The sequence below is a fragment of the Melanostigma gelatinosum genome (genome assembly GCF_949748355.1).
Source record: "Melanostigma gelatinosum genome assembly, chromosome: 2".
NCBI lineage: Eukaryota > Metazoa > Chordata > Actinopteri > Perciformes > Zoarcidae > Melanostigma > Melanostigma gelatinosum.
Genome location: NC_136635.1, coordinates 23250660 through 23269168, shown reverse-complemented (window position 1 = coordinate 23269168; position 18509 = coordinate 23250660). Strand labels below are relative to the sequence as shown.

Sequence of the window (18509 nt, the reverse complement as noted above, 5' to 3'; positions counted from 1 at the left end):
AATACTTTGATTCCCTCTTGTCAATTAAACCTTTGTGGAAAGAAAAGAATGATTTCACATGCAAACTTTTTCCATTTGCAAATTTGCATAAACGGTCCATTGTGGGAGACTCATTCCCACCGAGTTATATTGATTATTTCTACAATGTAAATGCCTGCTGAGAGAAATGTTCTTCGTCGCATAATTGCCCACACACTTTAGTTATTTTAGCATATAACCAGAGAGAAAATAGACATTTTGACAACAAACCATTTCTATTGCAACCAATCCATCTCAATCTGAGCATCTTTATTTACAATGTAAATGCCATGAACAGATGGTCTATTCACGAGCAGTAGTTTTAAGGTGACGATGTTTACTCATGAGAAAATTGTGTTGGTCCAGAAATTAATATTTTGCAAATACTTTTATCCCTAAAAAGAAATATTTATATTAACTCTTTCTTTTTGAAAATCTAAGGCTTTGTTTGGAAAATGTCTCTTTTTATACCTCTACGACACTACTGTATTTACATTGTTTAACCTGCAGGCATTCACAGCCCTCTGCTGTATTCATCTCAGCTATATAACCTCAGCACATGAGATTAAACCACCCACACGAGGCCTTTACCAGTGAATACGCACAAACGCAAAAATGCTTTCAGTTTGTTTTACTTAGTTTACAAGCATTGCAAACATTGTGAGTGAAGGTATAGTTATTTAAGATGCTATCATGATTGCATTGAGTAACAATTATGTATAATAATCCCACTTACATACAGTAAGCATCCACACAGAGGTGTTGGATTGGAACTTCCCCTCTCACCTTCCCATCAGGCTCACCTCACACAGAGCAAAAATCCTAAAAGTGCATTTCATGGTCATGAAAATGCCAATGTGTTGTAGCGATGCCTGTGACATGAAGGGTGAATTTCAGTTTAACGGCATGACTGAATAAATAGAGAGCAGGCTTTGGCACTAAGTCTCTTTGAAGAAATTAACTTTGAGGCACACAGTAGTGCTGAAGCGCTGAAGGCAGAAGAGCAAAGAGGGGTTTAAAATTCTGAAAACAGCATGATTATCGGCTGTGGTCTGGCTGTTTCAATGAAAACAGAAGAAACGACAAAATGACAGCTAACAGTGAGGGAAGTTGACAGCGATAGGAAAACCTCCTTTCACTACAACTATTTACGTAAAAGAAAAGTAGTCTTCCTGATTGAAATGTAGGTGTTACTACAATAGCCGTTAACAATTCCCATTATTACTGAGCTGGGAAATGGAAAAGATTTTTGGTAACTTTGTTTCTTTGTTTGTTTGTTTGTTTCTCAAGTGTGTTCTTGTGACAAAACGTAGGTTGTAGATCAGACCATACTACTTACCTACAAGTAAATTATCTGGGTGACCCCCTGTCACCGGTCATTCACGGTGTGAAAACCTCAATGACTTCAAGAATCCTGATTACAAGACGGCAAGTTGTAAGTGGCAGTACAGCGATCTGGAAACTTTGAAAGTAGTGTGAACTTGTCTTCACACAGCAAACATAATTCCTCTTTATGCACTGCATCAGACAGGATGACTGACACATCAAGAAGCCTTGTTAAAGCCAGATGTGCATAGCACCAATGAGTATTCATGTTTCATTTAAAGGAGAACAGAGATTGAGCTGTCGAGCACATGCATCCTGTAGACTGGGTGCACTAAAACATTCTGTGAGATCCTTAAAGCAGATCTGTTTCTCAGTGATAGTCAGGCTTGTGACGCAGTCATCATTGCTCCACTGCAGCAATATCAAACAAATGTCACGTGAACAAATTGTGTTTGGAGAGAAATAGCTCACCAGACTGAGAGCAAGTCTGTTCATAAAAGCAAATATTCATTGAGAGAGAAATTGGGTTTTGAGGTCCGGGTATCATTATTATCTATTTTCTGTAAAGAACAGAGCAATTATTGGTCCTTTGAGTTAGTAATTGACTTCAAGATGCATTCTAAATGTCTCAGGGAGGGGAGAGCTAGCAAGACTGACATTTAGACCCGAATACAAAATAAACTTGTTAACTAGTGCATTTGTAATACAGACTGGTTTTCTGTTTTATTTTTATTTGTTGATTTGATTTGATTTGATTTATTTGATATCTCAACATCTGCAAGCTGGCACAACATTTGATATATGAATCCTAATACCTTTGGTGATCCTGTAACTTTTCTTATAGTACTACCAAAGGGGTTATCATGTTTGGATTTTATTGAAATTAAAATTTCGTGGAATTCATGGAAAACCATTAGATGTCGACCAATACATTCATGTAGACATGTGAAACCCAGGGGAAACAAGTCCCAAAAGTACTCACTGCTGCACATAATGCTTACAGTATTAATTTGAGCCTATTGAGGCAACCTGGATGAACATTTTTTATGAGCTTCTCTTATCTGCCAAATCTCATCTCAGCAAGAAAACAAGAAAGATTTAAATAATGACATACACCTGAAACTGAACAAAGGAAATAATGCTGCTTGGATGAGAAGTGTGGCTGGTTAATCACATACAGAACAACCAGTCTTGATCCAGAACTCATGATAAGCACTTTTTATGGTGGTTTAATCCCCACAAGAGCAAATTAACGGTCCGTGCAAGTATCCAGGTAGGACTGCAGGAAACCGGGGTCAAACATTTCTGCAAAGTCAGACCTAACTGACTAATTAATGAGCACAACAGCTGAGCCATACATACAGGAGAGAGTTCAGGGAAAATGTAAATGATAAGTCAGGGGCTCCTGTACGATAGATTCTGTCAAGTAATCAGATAGAGATGCATTTTCTCCTGCCTGTCTAACAATCCTCTTTCCACATCTGTCCTCAACCCTCTCCTCTTAGTGAGACCCCAGAGCTGACAGCACACTGTGCACACATTCATGTTCAGTACCTGAAGGAGCACAGTCAGAGCGGAGAGAGTTCAGTCAGGCAGCAAGGCCACTCTGACCTCTGCCGAAGCAGGAAGTACATCAGGCCCTCTAGGATGCACTGTCCTGTCATCGTCGGTATAATGGCAACTTGATGAATGATGCAGGGGGGATTTTTCGCCCTTCTTGAAACAACGTCGCTGGCAGAGACAGGGGTTAGTGAAAGAGAGCGAGCTGTGTTGAAGCTTCGCAAATGACAGGCCCGATGCAATCACAACCTCATGACATCCTCTGTATGAGCACGTCACAGACGACTGTAGGTAAGTTGCTTTCGTGTGGCCATCTATCACAGGCATCTACAGGGACCAGTCCACGGTTTAAATTGGGCGAACAGAGACTGTCAACCCCATTTAAACTGTGCCAAACGTTTTCAGAACTAACCTTCCCCAAGGCAAAAAACAAACTGGGGTAAAGAAGGCTACAAGTGGAGAAGGCAGTTACAGGTATCTGGGTTTTTTGTATCACTAATAGTTCCCCTTAAAATTATTTTGGTTTTTTTCATGATTTATTATTTTTATTTATGTATTGCTGTCGTCCTGTTCTTGCTTTCTTTTCCTTCACTTCTTCCCATTTTGTCTGGACTTCAATATTGTTTCAGGTAGGGCGACAATAAATAATGTTTTTTCTTTATAAGATCAAACAATTAATTGTTTGATCAATAAATGTCAGAAAATGGTGTGAAAATGAATTTCTTAGAGCCCATCTATCAAATTGCCATTTTTGTCAGACCAAATCCAGATATGTTCCATTTCCTTTAATCACAAAAAAGAAAAGAAGCAAAGAGTCTAATTTGAGAAGCTGGAACCATTCAATGTTTAGCATTTTAGCTCTGGTGAACGCTGTTCAAAATGCATGAATTTCTTTTAGAATCTCCCTGCAGTATAATGGCTCAAACCCACAAATACAGGATGCTTGAGAGAGGGCGGCACCCAGCCGTCAAACACGCATCCTTTACAATTTAAGTTGAATTCAACATAAGGAATCCTAAATGGAGACAGGCTAGCTGCTATCAGAATCTTGATACGTTTGAACATATGGTCATGCTCTTCTTGTTGAAGAGTAGTGAGGATTTTGACATGCGCAGCAGTGTGTGTGTGTGACGAGTGTGTGAAGTCACTGTTGGGCTGCCGCAGAGCTTGGCCAAACACCAGCCTGACGACAGCAGCTGGAGAGTAGTGATGTAATAATCTTGTTGCCATGGAGACCTGTGGTGCCCCAGCATCTCCAAAAAATCCAAGGGCGGAGGAAAGTCAGCGGGCCGGCTGGCTGGGACGTGGTACTGCCGCGACAAGATGATACACAGCCGCTAGTGCAGAGACGTCTGACTTCACTCACTTCTCATCAAGCTAGTGTGTGCAGCATGAAGTTAACGACAGCTTCTTATGTTGCTGTAATAGAAGTATGATAGAAGATACATCGTCATGATATTCTTACGTATTGGGAGGATCAACACATTGAAAAAACAGGCCTTTTGCTTCATGAAAAAGACAAAAGAAGAAGAAGGATTTCCACGTTAGATTCAGCCCTACAAGCTGAATCACTATGACCTCGACACCTAGACAGGTTTACTCATGGTTTCAAAGCGTTACTTGGGATTGCCCAAATCCTCAGCCAGAGTAGTGCATAAGTAAATCTCCCAATCAAACAGATGTTTGGAATTTGGTTAGTGGAGAGTGATTGGGTAAAATAGGTAAAAACCTGCATTGCCAATGAGTCTCCGCTGTCTTTCATCACATTAGTCATGTAGAGCAAACCGAAAGGTTTTCATATTGTCTATTATGTGTTCCTCTGAGTCAGTTCTCACCCTTAATTGAGGCAGAGAACCTCTTCATTCTTTTGATATAGAGGATATGAGATCCAGATGAGGCTCTGGAGTTAGACAGAGAAATACAGGGTTGAGATAGTTTGGGAAACAAAGAAAGGGGGAGAAAAAACAGCTCTTAGCAGCCTGCATCCCATCATCAGTTAAAGCCTGACTGTTTCAAAATATGGAAATGAAGTGGTGCCCTTGCCTTGATGTCCTTGAGGCCCAGAAACCCAGCTCGGGAATCTCATTAGATGCCTGTTTATATAAGAAATAAGTAGCATTTTGAAACCATTTCAGGTGACAAAAAAAATGCTTTGAGCGGGAAGTTTTTTAGAATAAGTTACATTATAAAACTATACACATGAGGGATGAGAAACTCTTCGTCGACGCAACATTTTGTTGACTCATCGATTAGTTGCTATAATAATCATATCAATAAAACTGAGTTCCTCCATAAAAGCACCAGAGATATGCTCAAAAATGTCTTGAAAATAAGTCATTCAGCGTGTAAAAAGCATGAAAATCAACCATGTGAGGGCAGTCATACACACACTATACAGATGTTATACTTACATATAATTCAAATTCACCGAGCTTTGAAACATCCGTTCAGTGTTCCAGGAACAACAAGAAGCACTGTGGTGCAGCAGGTCAACGGGTCAGCAAAGCAGGGTGAGCGCATACATACAGCACCAAGAGAAGCTGAGCTGCTGCCCTGGAAGGTTTCCAGAGCCTTTTGGGTGTTAATTCACTTGATTCCTCACTTGAAGATGAGCCAACCTCTCCAGCTATAATCTAATGGATTTAATATTGTCTTGTGTGGATGTAGATGTCAGAGTATTTTTCTCCTTCAACAATAAGTTTCTTCTCATTTGTTGATGGCCACAAAATCATAGAAGATGTGCTGTCACTTAAGAGGAAGAAGTGAAGGTGTTTTAGGATGTGCACTTTGATTAAGCATGCAGTTTTTTAATCACATTAAAGTTTATCTTTTGGAACATCGAGGGTATCATTGAAAGAAAAAATGTAAAGGGGTATACAGAATGGGGAGAAACACCTCCACAAGCAGTGGCCTCTCCCACTTTGCAACTCCTACGGTTATATACCTCCTTAATTAATGACAGACAAATTACCTCACATCTTTGAATGCATCATTGAATAGATTGCCTTGGCCTGAATTGTATTTCTCATCGAATGTGTAGCCTTCACACACGTGTCTGTGTTTTTTTGTATATCTGAGCAGGACACAAAAAAAAGCATAAGACCAGTTTGTTTGGCATTCATGTGTGCAGGAAATGTCATATATTGTTATCAACATCAACTATCGGTTGCATTGTACTTGACATATAATGTCAAAAGAGTTGCTGCTCAAAAAGTCACGGCACTTAGCATGTTTTTTACACATATTAAATCAACTGTAATTATATTCAACAGTACTGTTTCTGACCAAGAAGACTCACTGCTGCCTGCATGACCACAAGCTCCTACATTAAATGCAAAATATTACCCCTGAGCCTTGACAATTGCATTTTGAAAGAAGAGCTTGGTCCATAAACATCCAAAATAGCCATTTATTTCGAACATGGAACAGTTTGTTGTACAAAATGCCAGCAGCTATATGCAGAGTACATCAGGCCCGCGAGATCAATCCCTCTCAGTGAGTCATTCATGCTGGCCACCTCTCTGAGAGCCAAGAAGAAGAAGAAGAAGAAGAAGAAGAAGAAGAAGAAGAAGAAGAAGAAGCTCCCTCATGGCATGCAGACCTGTGCTGCCTCTTCCTTCTTCTAGTTTTAAGAAACACATGCACACACTCAGCGAATGGCAGTGATGATCAGTCCAGCGTATTAGAACAGCAGCTCTCTCCAAGACGTCATCAGATTACAAAGCAGTCTGTTAGCCAGTCTGCTCACTGATCTCACTGCTTACCATTCCAGAAGGCAATGGAGAAACTAAGCTCAGAAAAGAGACAAAGGGAATATTAGAAAGGTGATGAAAGGCTGAAAGACAACAGACGGATTGTGTGTTTGTGTGTGCAGGAGAGGGAGAGGCGAGAGGGATCGCAAGAGAGCCAGGAGGAAAAAGCGAGGGCTCAAGCTGGCACTTGACTGGAGTGTGTGACCGTTCTGCGTATGGAAGGGAGCCGATGATGACTACACAGTTAGCCACAGTTAGAGAGGCGGTGAGCGAGAGCCAGTTAGAGAAGGAGCGCTTAATATTCCACGCACACACAGTTGCTCCACTATAGCAAGAGTTTAAAAATAGATGGCAGCAGACTTGTGGAGTGAGGAGCTGAGCAAAAAAAGAGTGTGCAGCCGCGTACAATGAGGGGGATCCAGACTGCTCTGAGTGATATGGAGGGGAGGGAGATGGATGGCTTCGCCCTTGGTAATGATAATTATTGACTGAACCCCTCCTGTTTAACATAGTGCCTGTGAAAAATATGGTAAAACATCATCTGCTCTGATTCACCATTATTGCATTCTTTTAGTTGGTTGTAAGAGTCACAAAAAACAATGCATAAGGAAGATAAAGGCACGAGAGCATATGAATGGATTGAGTCTTTGTTTAGGTTCTATGTGCTCCTAAATTACCTCACATCTTTCCAACTCTGATTGAAAGATCCAATGCATTCTTCTGAACCATTGTACGTGATAAAATGCCATTAGACCGGCATGGAGACATTAACTTATTGAAAGATTACGCTTATTGGTGTTCTTGCCTAAAGTTAGATGAGAAGATACTCTTGTGTCTCAGAGTGGTATCAATCTTCTCAACAAATCTCGACAAGAGGGCATGAAAGTGAGTTTGCCAAACTGTCAAACTATTCCTTTAACACTATATTCCTGCTGTACTGTAAAGAGAATTCCTATCTGGCATTGCACAAATGCACATGCAGAGCAGACAGTGCCACATAGGCCAGTGCCAGAAGTTTGATTACTTTTATTAAGTTTATGAAGATATAGACAGAGGTTTGATGCATTGAAAGCAAAAATATCCTCAGGATTACAGCAGAATATTGTATCACAAAGAAGTTGAGACCATCACATCAAGATGGAGTAAATTTAAGAGCAAGAATACTACCAAAGCCACCCAACTTTCCTCATGAGTAATCCTACAAATCTACATTCAAACAAGAATAAAATAATACACTGAAGCTTTTCATACTGCAGAAATATCAGTTGCTCCTTCATGAAACACATGGGACTAACCAGAGAGATTTAAGAAAAGCCGGCATATCAACAGCGTCTCTTTTACGAAGCCCTGTGAATAATTTATCAGCCTAGATTCAATTTATATCAGCGCAAACTGCAGCCCCGGTTTTTTTCTTTCCCCGGTCAAACTCTTGAATGAAATCTGATTCCAGACGTCTGAAGGACTGGAGAGGCTTGTTTTACTTCCTATATTTTTTTTCCAGGAGGAGACTTCAGCACTGACATTCACAATACTTCAGCTACGGCTCAGCTACCACAGAAAAAGCTAATGTGTCCTGGCAGATGAGATGAAATTAAAAGGTTGTTGTCACACGAGAGTCTGGCTCACATCTTGAATCAAGAATGTAACCGACAGAAAGAGAAGCTGAGTTTTCATTTTGTGGCGGAGAAAACAATACAATTAGGATATGCAGTGTGTTAGAGCAATGAACATGAGTCACACCAGCTGTATTGAACTACTTAACCAAATAATAGTTTTGCACATGTCCTAGTCTCTGTGGATCCAACAAGAGGAAGTGCAGCTTCATCCCACATTACAGCGCAGACAGCCCACTCCCAGCAGACTCCCAGGAGACAACAAACAAGACAACTACAACATAAATACACACACACACACACCGCAACACACGGTCTGGATTGACCGCACAGACGGAAGCACTCTTACATTTGTGTATGGTGAGCCTAACAAACAGCAAAAACATTAGTGTAGCTGTGACAGACACCACTGTCCATCCCCAGGCATGTTTTAAGTGCTCACATAACAAAAAACGAAATAATCCCAGCATTGTATATTGTCATATACTTCTAAAAATCATAAAAGTTATAGAATTTACATATTTCAAATCGATGTCGTATTGCATCATCTCATCTCTACGCATTCATGCATTTGCTTTTTGTCCCTCTGCTGCAGAGTAATCTGCAGACACAGTGTGTTGCTATCGCGAGAGTCCTGGAGTCTTTACACTCGTCTGTATGGTGTAATATCTCCATTTCCTCTTGTCCAATGTAAAACCTGCCTTCCCAAAGCACCTGCAGGCACACACACACACACGCACACACACACATTCACAAGCTTGCACACTCAGAGGATACTGTTGTCTGTAATATGCCGAGCCAGCAGGCAGCCCAACAGGACGTCAGCATCCGAGTGTAATTAAAGATTTTTGCCTTTTCTTTACAAAGCACCCAACACACACCCCAGTGGACACAGAAACGATTGTGCCATCCTTTATTTATGCATGGATTCACACAAATCAGATATGCAAGCTAACCCTCTTTTGTTTTAAACACTGACACACAAGAATACCGTTACACAGCACACATAACACACATGAAGAGAAGACATGCACACTCTCACAATTAGGAGCACCTCATTGAAAACATCATTAGCATGGTGAATAGATATCAACCGTTGCAGCCAGAAGGAATTGAATCATGAATAACACATGAGGCCCATGTCTGGGCAAAAAAATCACGGCAGAATGATTTCAGTGCGACCGACATCAGTCTACACAGAATCACCGCTGTGCCTGAACTCTTCCTCTCCGCTGACGTCCTCAACCCCACAGCAGGCTTTCTGCCTCCCCCAAAATAAGCCCTTTCTCCCCTTTCAAGGTTGACATAAAAGAAGAGGAAGAGGAGCAGTGGCAAAGACTTCAGTGAGAACAAGAAACTGCTCTCTTATTTCTGTAAAGCCTTAAAGATTTCCCTGCTGGAAAACCTGTGCTGGGGGAAGAAGGATTTCTCTGCTGATGTCTGATGTCAACCAGTGTTAAGAGGCTAATAATACACATTCATTCTGCTAATCTTAAGAGCCTCTCTGCAGCTTTCTGAAGATATGGTGTACCTCTAACACCTTACTGCAGCTGGGCCTAATGTTGTGGATGGTGTAGGGACAGACACAGACTATTTATTTCCTGAAATTTTGGTTTGAGAGAAAAATAAGGTTGGTTTGGTGAAAGCAATCCCACAAAGAAGAGAGAGACTGTCATCTGGGGCCACACAGACTAATATATACCGTAAGTGGATGCGAAACTAACCCTAACCCTTCTATTACTATTAGTACAAATGCTTAATATGTATCCTAAATGTTGCCAAAAGACCAAAAGGCAGCATTACTTTGTGCAATTATATTCTCATGGAAAGTTGGAAGAAGAAAAGAATAACATGGGGGAACGTACACACATTATGGTCGATATTAGAATGAATTAATCGTTTATATTATTGAATCAGGCATCGTGAGCCTGCACTATATATATGCACTAACTATATGTCAAACTACAACCGATGTGGATTGGGCCGAATCCATTCATTCAAGTCTATACTGCCACAGCTTTGTGAGGCTGTGAGACTTAGAAAGAAGTGATCTAACCAGACCTCTGTAGACCACTTCTCTTTTGCTTTGACGCTAGTGGCTGGAGACCACATAACCTGCTACTAATGCATCTGAATCATGTTGCATTGTGGGTAATGTAACATGAAATAAAAAAAGCTGATATCTCTGGTTCTGCCGCATCAATTGTGATTGTTTTGAAAAACCTGTCCATGGTGTGTCTGTCAATGTTGTGGGAGTGCAATGCTAACACAATGGAGTGTTTTTTAGTTGCTCGTGTTTCAGATTGCTAAAATTTCCTAATTAGCACTTAACACGAATGGCATTAATGGCATTCGTTTTGCAGGTATTTGCTCAGGAGCCAAAGAATTAAAGACATTGGAATTTTGACCTAATGATGGCACTAGCTGAAAGTTAAGGGATCTCCAAAGTGGTGGACTGACCAACACTGCCATCTTTGGAGACATGCTGCTAGCATTGCTAAAGGCCAAGAACCCGCTGTATCTGCAAAGTAATGCCGAAGTAGCATACGTAAGCCTTTTTACTAACAATGGTTGTGATGCCTATAGCCTTCAGTGAAATACCTCCAGCCTCCTTATTGCTGTGTCATGTATAGCATGTCTTTGCTGCGTCGTCTAACGGTGTCAGGTTCAGTCAGGGCAAACACATTAATCTGTTCAGCTGCAGTGCTACTGACTGAGAGAGGAGAGCGACAAAGACAGAGATTAAAGGAGGAGAAATGAAAGTGAAAAGGGACAAAGTATGGATTTTGTGGAATTTTGGGGGCCAGCCAGGAGAAAACAAGCACAAAAAAGAGAGGAAGCATAAAAGAGTCATCGAACGGGAGATAGAGTACTACACGTACTGGCGGGTTCTCCTATCACTGCTGCTACTGCATCACATAATCACATAGGCTGACCTCATCAAACACCTCATGTGCATCGGAGACAACCAACATAAAATATTCACCCATGTCACACACACACATTTGGAAAGCAAACAACCCAGCGAGCTCACCCTCAAATACACAATTGCAGTCGTCTCTGCTGCCATGATTTCAGAGTGAAAGCCTTTGACAGAACATGGAGGCACAAGAGCCTCTGAGACTAAACAGCCCCCCATTCAAACCTGACTGCGAATCTTACTGCAGACGAAGATGAATGAGGACCATTGAGAATCCACGACATTGAGACTGAACGAAATACTATATTCAGTAAATCAGCTTTTTAAGTTGAAAATGTTATTCAGATTTGTCTGTCCAATAACTATATGCTGAATACTTTATGATAGACCTTTATGACTGATTATGCAAGCCCTGTTTTTAGCACCATTGTTCATACAGTTTAAGGTTATTTAGCTGCAGTGTGAGCGAGAGGCTAACAGACTCCATAACAAACTTATTATTTCGATTTCTAAAAATACAAACAGAACCCCTTTTTAATATTTCCCATTTAGTCTACATCTGGGAGCTTCCCAGTCCGAGCTGATTTCTGTTATCAGCTGCTGAGCAGATCCACAGGAGCTGAGACTGAGAGCCCTGATCAAAGACATTTTGACAGCAGTTTCTGAGTGAAATGAGTGCAGTCAAGCATGTCCCAGCGTATCAAAGATTCAAACGGCAGAATCCACAGCCCAAATCACAGGTCGGTTGGTTGTCCACTGACTGCATCACGTTTCAAAATTGTAACTGCCAGGTTCCCAAAGCTGTCATATTGAGTAAGCTATTGATTATTTCTTTGTTTGACTGATTACACATTTACTGTAGTCAATAAAATCACATAAGTATTGATGACAAATGCCCATCAGATGTTGGCAGAGCCCAAAGTGATGAATTTTAATTCCTTACTTTATCTGACCATCAGTTAAAAACCCAAAAGTTTCATATTCAAAGATATGAAAGTGCAAAAGTGAGCACATCCTCACATTTGACAAGCTTAAGACAGCATATATTTTGGATTTTCATCAGCCGTAGGCATGGCATTATGGATGGCAATTTAAGTCTGTCGGCCCACCACTGTGGTCCAGACCTAAATATCTGAGCAACCATTGCAACATTGGACTGCTGGGACATTTTGCACGGACATTCATGATTCCCAGAGGATACACCCTAATGACTTTGGTGATCCCATAAGTTTTCCTCTAGGGCCACTATGTTGACATTTTTGGTTTGGACAACTTTGGTCTGGACAACTGTGATAGATTGCCATGAAATTTGACACAGACATGTCCTCAGGATGAATTGTAATCACTTTGGTGAATTGTCATGTAGCACCATCTTAATATTTCTATTTGTGCATACTTTGGTTTATGACCAAATATCTGCTAAACTAATCCCCATCTGCCATAGCTGTTCTGTATGTTTTGAGCTAATTAGCAAATGTTAGCATGCTAACAGGCTAAATGAATAGGTTCACTCTCACTCAACTCGTCAATCTTCACGTCTTCATCCTCCTAAGTTACTGACTAGCAGAGGTCAATTTTCAATTAGATTTAGGGGAACCAAACTATGGAATGACTTTTCCCACCTAACAAAAGAATGTCCCTCTGTAAAATGTTTTAAAAGATGCCTAAAAGAACATCTAATTGCTGTTTTGTAACAGTTTGTTCATGTATTAGTTTTCATGTCATTCTTGTTTTAGCTGTTATATTACACATGCACACACACACGCTCACTCACACTTGACACAATTACCGGTACATTTTATTTTTTTATTTCTTTCTTTGTTTTGTTGTAATGTAATTTCATGCATATTTAATTTTTTCTTTGTAATTTTGTAAAATGTTATTATTATATAGGTGGAGGCTTCAAATAAGCCAAGTTGGCTTTCTGTCTCTTCCTGCACTGTGATTCATTTATTTCTGTTATGTTTGATTATTTTAAATTGTGCAAAATAAATAACTCGAACTCGAACTCTAATATCATGGTAAACATTATCCCGACTAAGCACTGTCAGCATTGTCATTACGAGTATGTTAGCATGGTGACGTGAGCATAAGCATTTAACTCAAAGAACAAATACGCCTCCCAGAGCTGCTAGCATGGCTGCAGACTGTTGGGGCTTTATTTGAAGTGCAGGCACCACGATGGATAGAGTGGAAGATGAACTGTGTGGGTGTCTCTAACCGTACCTGCTAGTTTTGTTCATGTATGACCAGCAAGGCAAATTGCAAATGGCTCAATAAAGTGGAATATGTATAGGGTGTGGTGATTAACATACATGCTCTCAGCCAATCACATCACTGGTCTCATCGCTCTGACACAGCTGTGTCAATCACAGGGAGATATAATAAAAGGATACAAACAACATACTCAATGTCGTATCGTAACCATTTCAGCATCCAAAATCCTCTCTGACGTGAAGGTGAAGTGCACTGTATTATCTCAAGGATTGCAGTAGTTCAGCGTATTGGAACCGTTTCAATACTTACCAGCCTAAGGTACGAATAACACACTTTGTTATGTTAATCTAAATGCTACAGCAAAAAGGCATCTGCGTTAGTATTTGGATGAAATCTGGTATGGACCATTTTTTAAATGATAAAACCTATTGTCTTTCAGGGTAAGATGCTCGCCATTGACATAACATTATTTCAGTAAAGAGGAGAAGGCAACACTAGCAGAAGAGCAGACCCTTGCATGTATGAAAACAAAATATGTTACAACCTCTCTTGCAATTTTAGCCGTGCATGCTGAGAAGAAAACAATAAGAGTGCACAGAGACCACTTAAGAGACAAGAGCAACCTATTTCAATAACGCATTCGTAACGCAAATCAAGAGGAGCTCCTTCCAAGTTTTGCATTTGGCTTCAAAAGAACGGCCCTAATTTCATTAGTGGTCTTTACGGGATCTGAGTTGGTGCCAGGTGACCGAACCACTCACTCACAGTGATAAGGTACGTCTCTCTGGATCAATGGTTTTCCATCATTCATCTTGTTTTCGATCTTGGATATACATCTTTTGGTTCACGGTAGGAATATTAATTTAGAGCAAATGGCCCACAGTGTCTGCCTCCAATCTTTACCATGATGGTAAACCTTGTTCTACATTATGTTACTCAATTAATAATGTGAGATTAAGAGTGTGATCTACATCCTATAGTTCATGCAATGATTTGAATCACATAGCTTTGTATGTTCCTATAATAAACTAATTAAATGTAACTATGTGGAATGTGGGGCATTAAGGTGCATATTCTACTCTTCTGAGTTGTCTCATGAGATACTGCAGATTAACACTGGAGCACCGGAGCTGCTTAACTACAATCCATGATAATTCAAAGCCGTCCAGGGTGTAACTGCCAAACAAAACATTAATCTAAATAATCCTTGTATTTGTGTGTTTCTTTAATTACAGTGCCTCGTAATTGTGCCTTGAATTGGGTTCAATCTAAACAAGAGACACATTATGAATAGTGTCACAAAATAAACAACATATACAGTCATTTAAAGAGATAGGACACAAATCTGGTAAACCCCCCGAACTGTACACTGATAATCAATAATAACAATTCTGTAAAAACACTCATTCACTATATCCTGCGCTCCACCAACTAATCCGTCATAGATAGTTTTGGCAGCAGGAAGATGTGTGTAGGGATGGGCGTTCCTTCATCGTAATGAAGGAACGTGTCACCCTGTCCAACGCCGTGTGACAGTTGGAAGATCCACACTTTCACTTTGAGAAAGTGGCCAGTGTTTTACATGCCGCAGCTCTCGGGTTATTGCCAGGCAATGTCTAGTGTGGCTGGTATCTTTAAAATCGTGTTTCAAAAAATTGCTTCAAATTTTTTGCTGATGTGTAACATCATCTCGTAGCTAAACATAGTACCCCTCCCTCCTGATGCTGTGTTTCCTTGCTACCTCTAAGTCTCTGCCTTGGGCTTCCCAACGCTTCTATGGTGCCTTTGAGCGGCCTTTGTAGCATCTTCCACATTTTCCCCAACCAATTAATCCTGGATTGAGGCTTTAAGAGAGTGTATTTTGACTGTGAGAAGCCTGTGAATATCCTGGAGGAATGAATGGTTTTCAAATAACAGAAGAAATCAATAAACACATGTCTTTGCATGCTTCCACGGTTATGATGTAATCAGCAACAATGTAGGGGACAGACTCACAGTATGGGTGAGGTAAATGAGTCTTTGCCTCACATCCCACCTTTGACACTTCATGCTGCCTTCGCGGTAATATTTTTTTTTCCATTTATGAAGGTCATATCGACCATCATTCCACTATGATGGGATTTCAGTATAACAGCAGCAGCTCGAGGTGTAGGCTAATTGAGCTAAATGGAAAGTGTGACGATGTTTGAGCCCCACGAGGGGCCTCCATTCTGGGCCACATCTCCAAGGTGTGCAGGAAAGGACAGCAGCCATCCGCTCCCATTCTCAGAGTATCAACAGTGTATCAACAGTGTTGTCATGCTCCACTAAGGTCACTGTAACGACCTTAATGCAGATGAAAAACATGACAGGTTCACCGGGGCTTACTTCGCTTTTTTTTTTAGACGCTTTGTGTGTCGACCAGAATTAATAGAACTCCCTAAATGTTGTGTTCATATATTCTAATGCCAAGAAATAAATGGTGGCATTTTTGTAAACAATAGACAATTGATTAAGCCGATGATCCTATTTATGTTTTCATTTAGACCAGCTGTGTTTCATCAAGGGCCCCATAGTGTGAAATCATGAAATATTTCATTATTTCTCATAGTGGAAATAATGAAATATGCCAACAGACAGCTCCCTCTCAAGAGAAGCAAGAAATGAAGCATGTGGTCCCTGCTGTGTGCTTTCAGTTTCTAAAAGGGTGGGGTCAGCATATCTTAAAGAGCCAAACATTTCACAGGGAATCATGACTCGGTGAAGGAGCTGAGCAAAAGTCAAGATGGAACAAGTGCAGGCTGTGCTTTGGTAAAGACAACTCATCAAAAAACACCAGACACACCTGACCTGAAGGCAGAAGGTAAAAAGTGACACAGTGTTTTGCTTGTAAAACATTAAGATTAAAACTGAAAGGTAAGCACAAGCAGGGACCCGAGACTGACGTAAAATCACCATTTCATCTGTCCCCCGAGCGCTGCCACTTTAAGCGGTTAGACGTTGAAAGGCTTGCTTGGCCTTTGCCGTCGGATCCTATAAATGAACAGGTGCTCTGATGGTCTTTGTTTGTTGTCACCTCCACTTCAGCAGCAATGGAATCCCTTCGAGTAACAAGCTTCAAACGCAGCTCCAGCAACTTTAATAGCAGGTTAGATGATGCACACAGACTTCTCAATGATGCAGCCGCACCAAAGACATTGCAGGGATGCACGCACACACACACGCACACACACACACACACTTGATTTAAAAGGGAAGTAATGGACATTAATCACTTGCTCTTACTCCTCCGCTCTCGCTTATAAACACTCAGTCCGTACTGAATCGAGTCATGTCTCACCTTCATTCATGTCAATACAATTGATTTTTGAGACAACTCAAGAAGTACAAGAAATAAAGAGAAATGCATCAAACAAGTCTGCGAGGGACTCACTGAGTGAGGGACTAACTGACTGACTAATCCAATGAGCAGAATGCATTTATGTTACCGAAGAACATGGGAGACCTATCAGCAAAGACACTAATCTACACCAAGTAAGCAGGACTTCCTTAGTTCTTTCTATACAACACAGCAATACAAGCCTCAGTCTGCATAGAGAAGAATCAATGCTTCTCTGCCACTGTATCAACAATGAATAAAAAACAATGATGTACTGAAACAAAACAATACAAAGTGAGAATAAGGGAAGTAGAACTGAAGTGGAGGCCACAGCATTAGAAGCGAAACTGGTTATTTTGTGTCATTTTATACGACTGGTTTCCGTGATGGAAGAGAAGTGGGCTCATGCACGTGGTGTTTGTGCAACTGATTTCAATGAAATCCTTCAAACCTTTATGGTCCCAAGACAGTTTGACTCGTTATGTCTTCTATGTGGCAAGTGGGTTGCTTCTTTATAAAACGCCGCTCTTCATGAGTTTACTTGATCTGTAGGTTTTAGCAGACAACCAATCTCATCAATTTAATCTAAACAAAGGCTGTTGGGGTCCAAAATCCACGTGACACTCCGCCGTCAAACAGGGTCAGTCTGAAGGGCAAATTGACAACTCGGGGGTATGATACCTGCTTTGTTAAGACAAATGAAGACATGCCCAGCCTCTATCTAGACTAATCAGAATCTAAATCCTTTGTTATGGGACAAAAACCTCTTATTCCTCTGTATCACGTAGCCATGAGGACACAGAAATCCTCGTCACCGAGATCAGATTATCCAGATTTGCTTCGTAATGCATTCATATCAATGCATGCATGAAGCAGCTGAAATGACAACAGCCTTAAACTGAGATGTTTGTTTTATTTTGCCATCTGTCAACATAGTGCTAATTAACAATCCTTGACGCAATGCACATGATGATGTCTACACAGGTATAGGCTATGGTCTCTGACGGAAGCAGCATCTGCAGACTATTGATGACTGACGTTTGGACATAAACACATCGCAACATTCAAGTATATATTCTGTGACATTGGGTGACACATCCTTTTGCAGTGGGTTAAGGGAGGGAGAGATGTGCTTGGGGTGGGGGGGGGGGGGGGTTGTGTTACCTGATCACCGCCCTGCTACGTGTCAACAGCACATCCTCCACTACTAGGTGGTTTAAGGAAACAGGAAACGTTGGTCCCCACTGACCTGAATCGTGCAGGTGTACTCCGAGTCGTCCAGCAGCCTCACGGTGCAGTTGCATTCCCTGTCCAGACTCCTGATGCTGCTGCTCATCAGTCGGCTCAGCATCTTCTCGGTCGTCTGCGCGCGGGACCAGGGAGAAGGGCGCACAGCACATACATAGGCTACAAGTTGTATCTTTCTGACACGTTAGCCACGTCCCTGATGTTAAGTCCGACACCTGGTCAGCGGCGGTGACGGCTACGGTGCGCTGCGGCGGCGGTGGTGCATCTTTTTATCCGTGTGTTAGAGCTCGCTGACTGGCCGAGGTGCCACAACGGTGCGTTTCTTCACTCAGCGCGGAGTGGAAATAGTGCTGCTGCTGCTGCACTCTCTCTCTGGTCCGGTAAAGACTGTGCCCCCCCCCCCCCCCCCACCTCACCCTCTCCCCCCCTCGTCTCCTCGCGGTTGCCATGCCGCTGTAACGCTGCTGGGCGGGCCGAGGCCGGTGAGTGGCGAGTCC

General features: G+C 41.4%; 1 protein-coding gene across 3 annotated transcripts in view; it reads right to left on the bottom strand.

Moving 5' to 3' along the window:
• The window catches only part of LOC306790542 (FERM domain-containing protein 5-like), a gene marked incomplete at its 5' end in the record, with an annotated part of 44210 nt that extends 26095 nt beyond the window's left edge, over positions 1–18115 (bottom strand). For all 3 annotated transcript variants that reach the window (XM_079286895.1, XM_079286896.1, XM_079286897.1), the window contains one exon: positions 18014–18115. In XM_079286895.1, coding sequence (XP_079143021.1) covers positions 18014–18115 — 102 coding nt within the window. The remainder of the gene's footprint in view (positions 1–18013) is intronic.
• Positions 18116–18509: the final 394 nt, after the last annotated feature.